The 17605-nt window shown below is 36.5% G+C and overlaps 2 protein-coding genes across 2 annotated transcripts; one reads left to right on the top strand and one right to left on the bottom strand.

The window, feature by feature from the left end:
* Window positions 1-2113: 2113 nt before the first annotated feature.
* PJVK (pejvakin) lies at window positions 2114-10770 on the top strand (the record flags this gene model as incomplete). Its single annotated transcript, XM_080346715.1, has 6 exons — window positions 2114-2324; window positions 4544-4739; window positions 6203-6344; window positions 7016-7133; window positions 8922-9026; window positions 10469-10770. The coding sequence occupies 6 exons, from the start codon at window positions 2114-2116 to the stop codon at window positions 10768-10770; spliced, it is 1074 nt and encodes a 357-aa protein (XP_080202841.1).
* A 1751-nt stretch (window positions 10771-12521) lies between these two features.
* Window positions 12522-17471, bottom strand: FKBP7 (FKBP prolyl isomerase 7). Its single transcript, XM_080346495.1, has 4 exons — window positions 17246-17471; window positions 15492-15643; window positions 13148-13281; window positions 12522-12822 (listed from the first exon to the last, which is right to left on the bottom strand). Exons 1-4 carry the CDS (start codon window positions 17449-17451, stop codon window positions 12661-12663), a joined length of 654 nt encoding a protein of 217 aa, XP_080202621.1. The 5' UTR covers window positions 17452-17471; the 3' UTR covers window positions 12522-12660.
* Window positions 17472-17605: the final 134 nt, after the last annotated feature.

The raw sequence follows: 17605 nt of genomic DNA, 5'->3' as shown, positions 1-17605 counted from the left end.
TAACTGTACCTATGTGCAAAGTACAAAAATGGCTAATACTGGTGGAAAAGAAATATATCTTAGGTTTCTTCACTTGGATGCACAAAATTAGAGAATGTTTTTTTGAATGTGGCAACATTAATGTAGTTGCACTCCTCTGATCTGTAATGTGAGGATGATACAAACAGCTGCTGCAGCATTTCTGGTGGATTGTAGGGTGTTGGAGTAACAGGAGTACCACGTAAACATATCAGATGAAACTATTCATTATCAAAATTAGTGCTAGGATCAGACTGAGTGTGATCTATGACCACATACTAAGCAAGAGAAGTAGAAATGCACATTAAATATACAGTGCTGGCTGAACTTAAAAACTTGTAGAAAAAATAGTATCCTGTCAGCTGTAAGACATATAGAAGATAAATCTAAATCATGACTGAATGGGAAATTTTAATTTAAGAATTTCCTTAGCTTTTCCTTTCCTTTAAAATCTTTTAAGTTCTGTTAATGTGTTTTGATTTAGCAAATATATACAAGGTTTTTCTGTTAATGCAGTGTCATATGAATTACAGTCAGACTGAATTGCAGCATTTCACATTATTTTAATTCAAAGTCTATATACAACCAGTTTTGATTTATCAGCACCCTCTAGAGCAGGAGTGTCAAACTTGTTTTCACGGGGGCCCACATCAGCTTCGTGGTTGCCATCAACGGGCCAAATGTAATTTTAGGACTGTATAAATGTAGGAGTAAGCAGAAAGCTCTGGCAGCCTTTCCATTAATCTTAGATAGCTGAGGTAGTACACTCCTCTTTTTGCCTTTTATTGGCATTCCTGATACTCTAAACATTTAAAAATAGTTATGGATGTATTAGAAAGAACTAAATTGAAACATGTTAAATCATTAAGAGATTATATTATTAAAACAGACCCTAAAATGCTTTCATGTGAAAACCCTACTTCAGAAAAAAAGCCAACGAAACAAAACTATTTACCTGGCAACCAGGGATAACATTCATATTAAAGTGCAACTTTACAAGCCTGTGGCTGATGTTCTACCTGTTGCAACTGCAATAGGAGCGTCTGAAGATGTACCACAAGGCTTAGCAGTTGTCTGCTCACCACTGTTGCAAGAAAAACAAGTCATTGTTTACGTGAGGATGGGTCAGCTCCTGCTGCCTCCGTCACAGATCCTCCATGGACTGTCTACTGATTACTTTTTTCCCTTTAGGACTTATATCTTTCTATACTGGTGTTTTCCCTCTTCAGTCCTTGAACTGCTCCTTAACCCCATTTCAATAACCTCACTTCTGTCTGCCATTTTTTTATTTTGCGTGATTTTCACAATGTAGCAAATTTCTCAGTCTGAGCCACATGCATCCAGCTGGCCTGTCTCAAAACAAGCCCTTGGGGCACAGAGAGCTGGGTCCATAGGAGGAGAGTAACATATAAAGCAAGCCCACCTCTGTTCCCTCCAGTCATCACCAGTCTCCCTGTTGACCCAGGTGTTTCCGAAGACCCCACGCCTCCTACAGCCCAGCTGAGCTTTCACAGGTAGGTCATGCAACCGCTGTTGAAAGGCAATACCATCTCTGCAGACCTGCCAGCCTTCACAAATGTGTAATTCAGGCTGTCTCCTGGAGCGCGTCTGGGCTGCTTTGTTAGTTGTTGTTGGCAAAACACTAGAATTCAGCTGCAGCAAGCACCTGATAAACAGTAACACACCCATAGCTCCTAACAGGAACCTGAGGGTTGCAGAAGTTACTGTCTTCTGTTTCTAAGATTGGGAATTTTGTTTTCAAACAGTAGTGTTTAACTGCCAAGGAATAAGCAGCCATTTCCCTATCATTTTACACTAGGAATGCATTATTCATCATATGGAATTAGAGAGCTTAACTGAATGTCTTTGAGAGAGCTCTTGAGCAATAGACCACAGAAGCTGGGTAGTTAAGATGCTGCTGATTCTTTCAAAGTAAAATATAACTTGATCTAAAAAAAAGTTTGACAGATTTTTTTTTTTTAATATGTTAATTTGTTTGAAAAAAACATTGTAAAAAGAATTAAACATGGGCTCATCATCTGGAAGTTACACTTGATACAGAGATTTTTATTAGTATCCTTACTAGTGTCATAATATGTTTGCTGCTGCAACCAAAAACTTCGTTAAACAGGTTGGTGATGGAGGAAGACTAATTCCAGTGCCCAGTCTTAGTGAAGCTGATAAATACCAACCTTTGAGCCTTGTGATAAAGAAAAGAAAATGTTTACTTTCAAAAAAATCTAAATTTGCTTCAACACCTTTCACATTAAAAGATATTCTTCAAGGCGAGAAAGAAATTTCTGCAGGTAAGATTTCTGCCTTTTTCAAAGTGGAAAAATGCATGTTTTCTAGTAAGTATTGAATAGTAGGCATAGTTTAAACTGTGCAGCTAGTATGATGGTTCTTTAGTACAAGTGTAATAAAACTTGTCTTGCTTAGTCATGTAATATTTAAGAAAACAATACAAGTCAAGCTGATCAAATAAAAAAGAAAATAAGGACTTTCTGGAAAAAGCATAGAAATAAACAAGTCTTGGTATTTTCTCAACTAATACGAAACAAGTTCAGTTAAGCCTTGTATTTTTTCACAGGTCACAACAGGTTCTGATGTATTGATGTATGTTGATTATTGCTACTTAAAATTTGGGTTTAATGTTCACTTTTCTCTGTCTACTGTCTTTTAAATATGTAAGAATGGCCTAATTCTGCAGCTGTTTCGTGCTATTGTAGTAATCTCTGGTGTTGAACTGGTCTCTGCACAGGCAGGAGCATGTGACAACAGCTATCTGACTGAAGTAATTGGATTTCCATAAGATTAGCTTCCACATTTATCATCTTTTTTTGTGTGTATTTAAAGAGCTTAACTGTGTTTACATGGCCTTTGCTTTGCAATATCGGAAAGTTTTGAAGAGATTCTGTAAGAATTAAGAAGTGCAAAATTGAACTCTACTGCCTACATTTTCCTGTACCTTCCTTTGAAAGGTCTATGTAATTCGTACATGCATGGTATGTTTTCTCAAAACAGGTTCATTGCTTTATTTTCTTTTGAAAAAAAGGTCCATTTTGGCAAAAAGTATCAATCGCTTTAATTGCATGACTGTTGCATTAACTGAAAACTCTACTAAGACAGATGAGTATGAGTATGGATATTGGTTGACCCCACAAAGGGGTGATTCCAGGGTGAAAACATGATGAAAAATATTGGAATCCCACTAATCCTACCAGTCTGACATTGCTGCCAAGTCAGATAGCTTGTCCAGAATTAAAAAAAAAAAAAGAAAAATCTCATTAAAAAATCTGAGAAAAAGGTTGCAAAATCTCATTAAAATGCCTCACGAAAGCTTAATAGTCTTTTCTGTAAAGGTTAGGTGTCATGTGCAGAAGGTATTGTTCTTTGATGTAAGCAAAGAACTTTGTAATTGAATTTCCCTTTTTATTGGACAAATACAAGCATATGCAATATTTTAGCATTATGAAAAATAGGTGAACTTTTTTGTTAAAAATAGACATGAAGAGGATTCATACTGGGTGACTTTATGATGTCACTTTGTCTTAAAAGCTTCAAAAGATTAAAAAAAAAGAAAGTAAAACTCAGATTCTCAAATGTATTTGGATTTCTTTGGATACCTAATCCCTGTGTTCTACCTTTATTCTTTTTAATTTGGCAACCAATTTGTTCTAATATTTTTCTGTTACTATAATGGAAATGTATTTGAGGTTACAAAGAAAGCATTATAAAAATGCTTTGGCACGTACCCTTTTATTTATCAATGCAAACTTTCAAGTAGGTTGGAATTAATCTGTTGTTTTCCTTCAAAATAACATAGTCCCTGGAATCATCAGGCACACATGGCAAGTGTGGTGAGTCTTTCTAATCATGAGATATCAGGTAAAAGGCAATGTTAGCGTTACTGGCAAACTCACGTCTCATTCACATATTGCAAAAATGAATAAATGTTAGGTTCTTTTGTACTGCATGCAGACAAAATTCAGAATTCACTAACATTGTCTTACACACAGTGGCTTTCATTTTGTTCCTAGTTTTAATATTCTGAGTGGCCTCCACTAAACCATTTCTATAGAGCCTCTATCATTAAACCCAGAACACACTACACGTCTGTTTATACAAGTACCAACAGCCTAATTACAGGTAGAAATACTTTAGGAGAATAATGATGAGCACAGCACTGTAGAAATGGCCCTAATCACCATTTCATGCCCAGGACGTACCACCTGCAGGAGCATGGGCACAGCTCTGCCAGACAGGCGCAGAAATCCCTCAGACCCTGAAGCGCTCTTTTTCCTAAGTCAGCAGTAGTAACAGCGATAAGTAAGTGCTCAGTGTAGCTCCCAATTTTACGTTGAAATGGTTAAGCACAGTGGGAACTGTACTGTTTATTCTCTTCTTTATGTTTATTCTATTAAGAAATGAAATAATTAAAATGTCCTGTTACAAATATATAATGCGATGTAAAAATACTATGTTCGGACTTTTTATCACACAACAATTGTCTTCTTTTGCTCAGGTATCTCATCTTACCAGTTGCTCAACTACGAAGATAAATCAGATGTTTCACTGAATGGTAGAAGAGGAAATCAGATAATCAATGAAGTTGGTTTTGATATTGCTGGATCAGATTCTGTTGCCTTTAAAGCTTCATTTGGCATAGTGACCAAACATGAGATTGAAGTACCAACATTACTCAAAGAACTTACTACAAGGTAACATTGCATGTTTTGCTTTCTATTTCCAGAATTATATTTCCTACAGTTAGGTTGTACCTCTGAAATGGTTAGGTTTTGATTATTTTTAGCCAGTCAATAGCAGTCACAATGTGGTATTTTCCAAGAGTCTCGAGTTAGATCACTTGGATTAGACACAAGACCTTCTGTATAACACAGACTGTATAGTTTTTCTGACTTAATTGCTGTTTAAATTCCAGAGCATCTTTCAGGAAAAAGAAAAAAAAAATCCAGAGAGGAAGAGTCTATCCGAGGTCATATCTATGTTATTCCATACTATAGGAAATTTGACATCTACTTCGAATTACATTACCCAACTTCAGGTTTCAGAAACAGGATTTCTTTGCCTTTGTATGATGAACCAGAGAGACATATGTGTTACTCCCAATGTAGGTACTGCAAGGTTTTATGAGGTTATTACACAGCATTTCTTTGAAAATCAAAGTAGCTTTATCTACCTGAATTTTTCATAACTTTCTGTGGCTCTTCTCTAAATGCAGTCTCCATTTTTCCAATATCCTTGTTGAGCTGTGGACACTGAAACTGAACTTGGTGTTCCTGTAGTGCTGGCACAAATACCAAACACAAGGAAGTATGATGTGACTAATTCTAGGTGTAATTCTTTAGTTAATATTTCAAAGATTATCCCTTGGCCACAGTGTCATCCCAGTGAATCCCAGTGTTGCATCCCAGTAAATTATTTACTATGTGTGATGTGACATTTAGTATTTTCAAAAATATATTGTTTCCTTGTATTTATTTACCAAGCAGCGCATGTCATTTTGTATCCAGAACCTCTCTTGTTCTGTACCTACCTTTTCCTGGTTTATTTATAGTCTCCAAACATTATAATTAATAATTGGGTGTGGGGAAAGAGGTCCTAGTCTCCTGATAAAAATATTCATGATTGTTCCATGTTTATATTTTTTTTTCGGCTATAGTTGACACATACCAGTCAACCAGTTTTTAATCCATTGAGTACATGCCAGCTTGCATAGTCAGCATTTAGGCTTCTAACAAAAACATTCCATCATCATAAGCTTTACAGAAGCCCAAAGCTAGAATATTACAGCTATTGCTTTTACTATCTATTTTCCATAAATTCTCACTGACATTAATTATATCACTTAAAAAAATGTGTGTTGACAGTTCTTTACTAAGAACAGTGTCAGATGGATGGACTTGGAATTTGCCAGGATGCCTCACGTATCTTCTCTAACGTTTGTACATTATTAGCTTTCTTTGAATTGTTTAGGGCTTTTGTTACCAAACATTGAAAATCAATGTTAAGCTTCGAGAGGCCTCTTCAGTCAGTTGTGCTACTGCCATGAGACAGAAGTTATGGTGATTTGTTTACTGGTTTAAAGTTACTAATTCTATTAGCTGTTTTGTAAATTGCTAATAATCTCTGAATATCTTTCCTGCCTCCCTCTTAATTTTAGAAAAATAAATTTTGATCATTGTCTTGTCCATCAATCAAGAAAAAGTAGGATGGAAATTTTGTGCGTGGTCATGGAAAGTATTAGAACTACAAGGCAGTGCTCATTAACCGTCCACACCGGGATGCGTGGAGAGATGATGAGGGTAAACATATTTGACAAAATTCTGTAACTTAAATGAACAAACATTAAAAGCTTATTTTTACAAATTTAATGGATGTAAGGTCAGGAAAAAATCTGAAGTAAATCAATACTTTGGCATTGATGAAAACTGCATTAGAAGCTGGTCTTCTGTTGGTACTGCTTATGTGACTAAGGGATGGGAAATGCATGTGAAAGGATGGCTAGGCAATGAGCCATAGCTTTGGATGAAGCCATGGCAAAAATGTGGAATGTACTTCTTAGATTGAGTCATAAAGAAACATATAATTTATCTTGCGTTATTATATTAATCTTCTATAATACATTGGAATTTCAAGGGTTGGCATCTTACTCCCTGTTTTATGTTCTTCTTTCTTCCCATTCTCTGTTTGAATAATTGAACCTACAAATCTTCTGAGGTTTGCCTGTTACTAGTATTTATAAATCATTCACATAATTTTCAGTGAGTGGTGCAAGTTGTTATTATCTCTGTATCAAACTTTATTACAATGCAAAGTTATTAATATAAAATTCTTTAGTGGGGAAATTTGATCTTTATTTTTGAAGCTTCCTCCTGGCATTATAATTCTCAATATATAAAGTTAAGATATTATTTTGTTTCTTTTTTCATTTAAACTTGTAACGTTTTTTCTTTTGATGCTTTTCAAATCATAGTTTCACATTATTGAAGATCAGAATCATAAAGGGCGGGACAAAGCCATTGTTTTTCCTGCGCATACAACAATTGCTTTTAGTGTATTTGAACTCTACATTCATTTGGATGGTAATTTTGGTAAGTAATGTGCATTATTGTCATGACTGCTATTATTTATAATTGTCTGAGTTTTAAAACAGTTTTCTTGCTCTCAATATACACAAGCCCTGATCCGATACAATGTTCTGCCTTTAATTCATGCACATAAATAGTCTGACTTTCTAACAGAAACAATTATTGAGAAGATAAACAAGGCAGGTACAAGAAAACAGTCTGTTGTGGAAATGTTTTTTAAAAGTTAATAAGATTTTTTGGTTTTGTTTTTTAAATCCTGCAGTTGCACGTAACAAAAAATCACTGTGTTCTATTTCTAGCCTGTAAGGAACAGGCTTATGAGACCATCTGATCCGTTTTGCATTAAATGGGCAAGTAAAAAGATCCAAGTAAAAAGAAAGTGTGCAGAACTTCTAAACTAAGCTACCATTTTCTCCTGTTGGGGCTTTAGTTTCAGTCTGATATGTCATTACCTTATATGGATATCTGAAGAAATTTTATTTATATTTATATATATATATATATTTAGGAAGAAATAATCGCAATTACTGAAAACTAATTATTCTCCATTTAGGGAAGGGATAGCACTTATGTACTTACATTACCAGCACTAATGAAAGTGTAGCCTGTAACATTATCAATGTTGTTGATGTTATTGTTTTAAATAAACCAGAAAGTCAGTTTTAGGATTTGATCTAGTACTTGATAACATCAAATGCAAAACTCCCCACCAACTGGAGTCATGTTAGATAAATATTTAACCACCAGAATCCTGTGTACTGGAGTACAGGAACCTCTGTGAGAGTCACTCAACTGTTTCAGGATTTGCTTGACTCTCTATAACATTCTGTAAATAGGAAGATAAAAGACTCGGCGAGAGAGCTGATCTCTGCCTCTGCAGGTCTGTGAAGCACCATGGTTTAGAAGTTGCAAACAGCTCCATACCCTTTGGCATGCACAGCATAAACCTTCCAGGGCAGGAACTCTGCATTATAAAGCGCTTATTTACTGAACTGTGAGATACCTTTACCCTCTGTAAAAACTTTACATATACTCCAAACCAGGCATAACTACTAGATTAAAAGTAAAACAGACAATACAGTATGGTAGTTCTTTAGATTTACTTCCATAATGCTCAACATTAATTTCAACTTTGAAAGTGTTTTATTTTACCTTTAATCCAATGGCAGTTACATGCGTGATATTTTTGCTACAGTCATTATCAGTGAAATAATCAATAAAGCTGATATTTTTATTTGCATAGTTGAAGAGAATTCCCAATTGAGAAAAATTTTTTTCAATTCCTTGTAATTGATTATCCTTATATTTCACTTTAAAGGTTTTCTTTCAAGTTATGGATAGAAACTTAGGTGCTACTTATTTTTATTTTAAAAAATGTTTTGTAGTTGATTTGGTGTTGAAAGAGATGACTTGAGAGAGTCACAGCCTTGCTTATTGTTTTTCATTTTTGTTTCACGTGAGATCATGGAAATGTTTCTCCTTCAGAAGCAGGAGTTCCATTTGTGTAATATTGACTGTCTTTGTCCTTTAACATGGCCATAAATTATGTAAAAAACAATCCAAGTGTGTATGTTGACAGCCACCAACATTTTAAAATTCTGTGTCACTTGGTTCTGTGGACTATTTCTGTGTGCAGACTTGTATGAAAATGTGGTACTAGCCATTAAAAACATTAGCAAGGCTGAATTTAATCACTGTTACTTTTATAGATTAGTAAGTGTATTAAACTCTGTTGTACAACTATTGCTTTCATATTTCATTCTTCTAAAAACTTGCTTTTCATTTTTACAGAATTGTGTGTGACTCCAATTTCAAAAGGAGGATTTGAAAAAGAGAAATCTGGATCCTCTTCACTGACCAAATTAAGGAGGTTAAAGACTAATCTGTTTCATCGAAGTATGATTTTTGATATTTAGATCTAAATGTCTTAGTTAATGAATGAAGAATGTATTTTTGTTTCTTTAATTTCTGTGCAAGATGAATGTTTAAATACAAAAATTTCATTGAAAAAATGTACCACTTAATTTCTTGTGTATTGAAATGCTATTAAAACTTACATTTGAGCATCTGACTTTCACAGGTAACAAATTTATGGTATTATTGTTCACTGAAACTCTACATATCTTAAAATAAAAATCTATGGCTGATGATAAACTGGTATGGAGTAATTACACAACTAACTTCAGTTGACATTAAGCCTGTTTCCGATATTTGTCTTTTATAGGTAGAGTTATGCAATACAAGTTATTATATAATCTAGAAATAATGTTTCGGGGAAGACTCTTTGAGTTTAAATATCAAACAATATTCATTTAAATATTTGGATGTACTCTTGAGGCTGTCTGTTTACCTGGCAGGGACATGGGCAAGATACCATCATAGTTCCCTTTTTCTCATTATGATATGAACACAACATCCAAGAAAACTGAGTATCACTGCATGTAGCTATATATTCTTCAGAATAAGATCCTATACTTTTAACACGCCTTCTTCTAATTATTTGGGAAATCTGCAAATCTGGGTGTGAAGCTAAACGTTGAACAGCCTTCTGAAGGCTGCTCTGTGTCTGTCGTTGCTCCATTGCATCCTGTTCTTGATCAAAGTGCTTTGTGGATCTGCTCTGGTCCATGCTGAGGGAATAAAGGTTCGCTGGGTGCGATACATCCCAGTAGCTGTAGCTGCTTGAAATTTTGTCATCCAATCTAATCAGTCCCTGAAGAGATGAAAAAGGCAGGTAGTTCCAAAAATTATTTCTTCCCAAACTGTTTGGATGCTTGCTCCTCTGCTAGGAGGTCAACATGGAGTCCTCCAAATTTTCTAAACCTTTTCAATATTGGTGGGGTTTTTTGTTTGTTTGTTTGGGTTTTTTTTTTCGTGTGTGTCATTTTTTGTTTGTTTGCTTGTTTTTTTTTTGTTTGTTTCTTTTTGGTTTGGTTTGGGTTTTATTTTGTAAATACTAGGAAAAAAAGTTAATTTCCAGTTTTTAGAAAATAAAACTAGAAATGCAAAAATAGGAATGGTTAAACAGGAAAGTACACAGCTGTGATTTGATTTTTCAAAAGCTTGCCTCATGTCTGTCTTTTCAGGGTATTTCTAAAAATACTGTAATTGTATAGGTCTTATACAAAAACAATTCTGGATTTTGTCAGTGTCTTTTGTGAAATTAAAGAAGAATTTTCATGACAGCTTTTGCTGGGAAGCAATCTACAATGTGGCATGTTTAGAATGGTTTTGTGAATCAGTTGTTATTTCCATTATTAGATTGACAGATTGTTTTGGAAACAGTTCATAATGTAATGACAAATCATTGCTCCTTTTTTTTGTGCATTCTTTTTCAGATAAAAGAGTAGTGGATATAGTTGCTGACTCTGATGCTTACTTGGAGGACCTGTTTACAGATTACTATGAAAAAGCTGCAAGCATGACTGATGTCTCTACGAGTTATCTCAGAGAAGGATCTCATATCCGAATTAATTTACTTAATAACAACATCCCCAAAGGTCCCTGTGTGCTTTGTGGAATGGGAAGTTCTAAACGGGAGACAGTCTATGGATGCCTGGAGTGTTCTTTTAATGGACAGAAGTACGTACGACTGCATGCTGTGCCCTGTTTTGACCTCTGGCATAAGAGAGGAAAGTAACTGAGCAAGGTAAGTAAGTGCCTGTTGCCGCAGACATGGGCATAACTGTGCCACAAACTTTTCAGAATTAGTAAATATGATTCAGATTGTTGAAATGCAAAATAGTCAAATGCAAAACATTTTATTACACTACTGTCTTCAAATTATTTGCTTCACAGTCAATGACCTTTTACTTGAAAATGCCCTCATGCATTCCCTGATATTGCTTTCCTTCTAGACCATTCTCCATTATAATGATAAAGAAAAATGTACTTTTAAACTGTATTTTCATGTCAGAATGTATGCTAGAACTTACTGTAAGTTGTTTACATAAACTTGTTGTTAAACTCCAAAATGTTGCCTTTATCTAAATTGGCATATGATGGTAAAATGAGAATATTTGTTAATAATTTAGTGTTCTCATTAATGTTTCATTGAAGTATCTGATTAAAATACAAGCTAAAACTTAGCTCAGTATAATGTTTCATTTACAAAAGGGAACAACCAAAACTAAGGATAGGCATTTCACATTAAGATGCTATTACCATATGTCAAGCTGTTTAGATTACTAAAACGTACCAGCCAGTCCACTTTCTGCATTTGGATTTTAGCTCACAGCTGCTCTCAACTTTCTTTTACGTGTTCAGAAAAAAACTGCTTAGCAGAAAATGCTTCAGAACCTTATGAAAATAACAGAACTACATTCTTTCAACAAGACTTCATCAGTGGCATAGGTCTTTAACTGGTAGATCTCAACCACAGAAAATGAAGTCTGTGTTGCTGAGAGTAGAACACCAGAGGGCACTGGGGGATTGTGTCTAGGACTGAGATTGGGAGCGCTGTTGATCAGGTACTGGTGAAGCCCTCCCCATGCTATCTTGAACTGGAATAACAATAAAAATGTTTTTCTATCTTGTAGATTTATTTTAAGGCTAACCCAGGTAGGGAAGGATTTTTACTTGTGCTGCCACTTTCACTGGGTGCATCTGATTATTATATACTGAAATAAATACAGCCATTGCTTTTCACATGAGGAAAGTATGTTACACAACTAGTATGATGACCTCTGCATAAGCAGAACAGTCAATTATCCTGAAATACTTTCTATTAACTATTGCTATTTCTTTGCATTTTTCCAGAGTGAGGGGAAACAAAAACAATGCCCAAATAATTACTTGTGTTTATATAGAGCATCTCCCATCATCTTCCATGTCATCCAAGTATATCAGATTTTTAACTTGATACTGCTGAATAAGCTGGCTAACTTACTAAAATTACAAAGTCAAAGTATAAAATCCACATAAAATACTGCTTTTTCATGAACACCAAGTTATTACATCAAAGAGGTTTTTTTTAAGTTGCTTTAAATCCATTTGTGGTTTTATCCTGACATTCCATAAACAGAGTTTACTGATTTTAAGATCTTTTATAGTTAAACTTGCTGCAAACAGCAATTCCTCCAGAAGCTGGCCTAGAAGCCTGCAGAGGTTTAACAGTTACTTTCCTGGAATTCTGTTGTCCCCTTTTATTTTACAGGGAATTGAGAAGTATCCATCAGTTATGTTCTAACTATGTCAACAGGTACTGTTTTTTGTGCTTGATAATACAGAAGTAATTATTTTGATCAGTAACTTACACAATGAGAAAGACTACTGAGCAATACTGTAGATTAGGACATGACACAGGAACTGACAATAATACATCATGGTGTTTTCCAATTTTATTTCTTTCTTTTGAAATATCAAACACATTTTTTAGTTCAATGTTTAAAAATAAGATTTTTACAGTCACCTTAAGAGATATAAAATGATGCCACTATAAAAAAAATACAAAAATTTCTGTGACAAAGTATTATTTTGGAAATGTTTAAAATTCAGTGTCCAGAAAACATGAAAAGATTTTTTTAAGTACTTAGAGTTCATCATGCTGGTAGACATTGTACTCCTTTGCTGATATGAAACCATCTCCATCATGGTCATTCTTCTTAAATATATCAGCTAAGATTTCATCATGCGCTGAGGGATGACGTTTTTTGCCATCTCTTGCGAATTCTTCTTTTAAATACTGGCTTATCTAGAAGAAAAGAAAAAGGTCCAACCATTGTGGCTTTTACACCAGCACTCAACATCTACTAGTATCTTCAAGGACACCTGGTGTATATACGTGAGTTCTTGCCACACCAGGGCAGATATATCTTAAGTTTGTTTCCCTGCAAGTCTGAGACATACTAGCGTGTTAATCACAGCAAATTTCAACATTACACAGTGTAGTTCGTGTATGCATACAGAAGCTTTACATGATGAACAGCAGCAGAGGCAGCTCCTGCAAAGACAACACCAATGCAACTATACCTATAGTTTTATAAATTATTTATTCCAAATAAGTTACATCGTATTACCTCAAGTTGAGAGAGTTTCTTGTCACTGTCCTTGTCTATTTGATGAAATGCTTCAACACTGCGAGGTCCCTTATTTACTGCATAAAGTTCAATCTCAAAGATCAGTGTTGCATTGGGTGGAATCTTGCCCTGTGCTAAGAATAAAATTTTTAAAATCAATTTAAAAAAATCAGACATTATGGACAGAGATCACACATATGATAAGTCTACATGTAAAGCATCTTATTTGTCTATTACAAAAGGAACTTAAATATATAGCTAGACAGGAAGATTGTTCAGATTGTGTTAGATAAATGATTTTGAGAGAGATTTGCAAATAATATACTTCCCTGAAATAAAATTATATTGCTCACAGCAATTCAGGTACTTTAAAAAAAAAAATAAATCAAGGGAAGCTTGTGTTATCATGAAAACCAAACATTTCTAAAGTTCTCACTCTTTCACAAGCTGTCATATGATGAAGCTTATTGAGAGATTGATTCTAAGACATTTGCCTTTATGAAATATCTGGAACCTGACTTAAAAGATGACACCAATAGACCAACACTCATACATATTTTCTGTCTGAAGAAACAAGCAGGCAATTTCAAGTTCTACCAGCTTACTATGAATTATGCCTATGGTTAAAGGACAACACAAAATAGTATATAAAATATACATCTTATTAGAAAGAAGCAGTAGAATGTAAGTCATCTGATTCATTAAAAAACAACAACAACTACTACTGGAATATTTTGTCCTGAAGAAAAAACCCAACAGGTTAGACCTCATTATTCCTGTGTCAAAGCATTTTCTGATATCTGATGTAAAAAACCCGCTAACTATAAACACAGGTAGTCGTATCATGCATCTGGCAAAAAAAAAGGAATGGAAGAGACAGTAACAAAATAAAATCTAAAAGTAAAGGCAAAAAAGCATCAAGAAATCATGCAGTGTAAAATTAAAATGTAAACATGCAACTTGCTTCTATTAATAGCCAAAGCCAGTGAGCATGACATTGTAAACTCAGAATTTTGACAGAACTTGGAGCTTGTGCCCATCCTTCACAAACTGAAGAAAACCTGAGAGTTTTTGTTTATAAACAGAAGGTAAACAAAACCATTACTTGCACTTCTCATCTAAAATATCCATAGTAAAAATGACAGGTTTCACAGTTCAAAAGATTTTAATCTTACAACCTTTAAAAATGTAGAAGCTTTTATATCTGCATATAATCTATGGTTTGTAAACTACTTATGAAAGAAAGATACAATACTAGAATTCGGTGCCAGTAGTTCTCAAGTATACATACCAACAAAGGAAAGATATGTAAAGATTTAGAAAGCCACATGCATCTTTTCTAATTCAAGATTAGGCAGGCATCTTCCTCAGCATGCAGGAATACGCTGAGACAGAGGACAGGTGTGCTGTAGGAAAATTATACTTTCTTGAAGTGCTACCTAGGACAAACAGTTAACATTAGTATTTGAGTTAAAGAACATACTTTTTTTGTGTCAGTGTTTCTCCTTGTTGTTCTGAGACTCATTTATGAAACATTACACTCAAAGGGAAAAATTTATTCCTAATAAACTTCACTGGCTACAATGAAATGGTATGAAAAGCAAAACTGGTGCATGGAATTCTGACATAATATCCCTACCAAACAATTACTATAGAGCAGGAGCTACCTTTTAACAAAAACTACTACCTCCAAGTCAGAGCTGAATTTAAGTAATCTGCAATTAAAGGTGCCCAAACACTGCATAAAACTCTGGCTGGAACTTTTTTTTTTAATAGACTGCACACTTAAACATCATAAATTCAAATCAGAATTCATGCATTATACTGTTGCAATTATTACATAGGATGATTATGTTTTCCATTAACTACCAGAATGTAAGCAGTATTTTAAGCAACTTATTTCTGCTCAGTTTAGTTCTGTGGCATGCACTGGATTACCTTCCGTTTTGCTCAGAAGACACAGAATGTCATTAAAAGGCTAAGCAGGTGGGAATCAAAGAATAGAAACCAAATATGAGTAATAGATTAAGACAAAAAATGCTGCTATGAATCATCAAGATCTTCCTTTTGCCGTCAATTTTTCGTATTATGGCAACACCTGGAAGAACACATCAGGTGCCATGTACTGAATTCTACTGCAAGCTGCAAGGCCTGGGTGTGGGTCTCTGATGAGAACTGCTTAGACTGCATAGGAATGAGCAGGATTAGGCTGTACAGCTGCAATCATCACCTTCAGTGCTGCCAGAAATAATGGGAGCACTAGTTTTTACAGTCATACAATACTGTATGCTTGAAAGGGTAAAACAGAGGAAGGACAAAGTTTAGTATTGAAACTTTTTTTTACCGTATCCTTGCTGTCCATATGCTAATGATGGCGGAATGATCACTTTCCGTTTTTCTCCAGGACACATGTTCATCATAGCAATGTCTAACCCTTTTATGACTTGTCCAACACCCAGAACGAACCACTTTGGATGACCTTCATTTTGTGTCCGACTATTAAAAAGAATTGTGAGCAGATAACAGTGAGTTTAGTGTTATTTTAAATATAAAAATAACTTTAAATTAGCAGTCAGTAAAAAAGTACATTAGATTATTAGAACAAAATAATGTATAGAGTGCAAGAATATAAAGCATTAACTGTTTTCTACTACTTTTATAATTAATTTAAGGTCAATTCTTGAGATGTGTAAGGAGCAACCTCCTTTAAAATTAAAAAAAGTGAAAACAACTAATTTCTTAGAAAAACATCTGATCTTCCTGATCCTATATACTGCATGCCAGAAACAAGGTGCCATTGTGGGAAGTCTTCAAGAGCAGGAACACTGGGAGCATTTCACTGGTAGAAAGCGAAAATGTCTTCAAGCAGTTCACATGGCTGTAGGATGGGATAGGATGGGATGAAGCATGCACAGGTATGCTGGGGGAACCTGGCAATCCTGGCTACAGTACCGTGTGCTCACTCACCACTCTGTTTGGTTTAGATATTCAGTGCCTGAGCCAGCTTCTGGTCATACGAGGTGTTCCCAGTACAGGAACTACACTGAATGGCAACTGAGCAGCATGTCATTCAAAATCATAGGGCAACACTGTATGTGCCAAAATCAGTCACTTCAACAGGAAAAAAATGCAAGCAAAATGGTACCGTTAAATGTAGAATTATCCTATACTGATTTTTTTCTTAAATGATACAAGTTGGGGTAATGAATCAAGATTTTGTAATAAACTGGGCTACTGCCTGATCTGTCCAAACATGGCTAAAGAATGAGTCAGGTACCTGAAGGAAAGACTCTCTTCCATAGTTCTGCAGAGGTGAGTCCTGCCTCACTGGTAGGATGCACCACCACTAAAAGCAAGGCACTGTAAATACAAAGCTCTTCCACAATGATTTCTGTGCAAAGCAAACTAAACTAAGCTGAAACATCTTGAAGGTAGATGGGTGGGATGGAGTGAAAAAGCAAAAGCCATAAATGCTAACCATTTGGGCAAAGAGAAAGACAGCACAGATTGAGCAGGAGAGCAGCAACGGGGAAGGGGCATAAAGAGTGCGAACCACTAGCATAATGCAGCTGCCTCACAGAATGCCAGCTATGTAGAACTGCATGCTGTACCCATGTTTCTGTCTAAAATAGTCTGTGTCCCTAGCAGGAGCTCCTTCTCCAAACCCGAGCTTTTCTGCACAGATTACAGCACAGAACAAGGCAGATAATAACATGGTGGGTTTTTTTTTTATCACGCTGCCAAAGGGCTTCTCCATGTGCGGTGTGGGCTACAGGCAACCCTCCCATTTGGCTTCCAGTTCCCCGAAGCACAGGTTCCTCCGGGCCCTCGGTAAACGCTACACCCAGCACTCAGCTGAGCCAAAATGGGCTGAGATGGGGGGAAATTACTGATGTTAACGTGAACCGCAAGCTGTGCCCGCGCTGGGTCCCAGCAGATCCCACTCACCCCGCTCCGGGGACACGGCGGGGACAGGACGGGCCCACACCGGCCCGCCGTGAGCGGGACCGCTGCTCCCGGGCCGGGCAGGCGGCGCCACGTCCACCGCTGCGCCAGGGCCTTCCTTCTCTCCCACCTCCCCGGTGCCCCGGAGCCCACCTGCAGTAAAACTTGGATCCGTCGCTGGCCAGGAACCCATCGTAGTGCGCGTTCAGCAGATCCCCCTTCTTGCTCTTAGGGCTGCACACCTCGGGGAGCTGCACCACCTCGATTTTAACCTCCTCCGCCGCCGCGCCGTCCTCGGCCTGCGCCGGGGCCGCCAGCAGGGCCAGCGGCAGGAGAAGCAGCGTCAGCCCGCGGCCCATGTCGCTCCCGGAGGCCGCCGGCGTGGCACTGTCCCCGCGGGGTGGAGGGGAGCGCGGGGGTGGGCCTGCGCTGCGGCCCCTCCCCGGACAGGCCCGGCCCAGGCAGGGGCGGGGCGGGCGGCCCGGCCCCCTCAGCTCAGGAAGTGAAAGGGAC

This window comes from Nesoenas mayeri (genome assembly GCF_963082525.1).
Source record: "Nesoenas mayeri genome assembly, chromosome: 6".
NCBI classification, from domain to species: domain Eukaryota; kingdom Metazoa; phylum Chordata; class Aves; order Columbiformes; family Columbidae; genus Nesoenas; species Nesoenas mayeri.
Note: the sequence above shows the minus strand (reverse complement) of the source record. Positions and strands in the feature narration are given on the sequence as shown.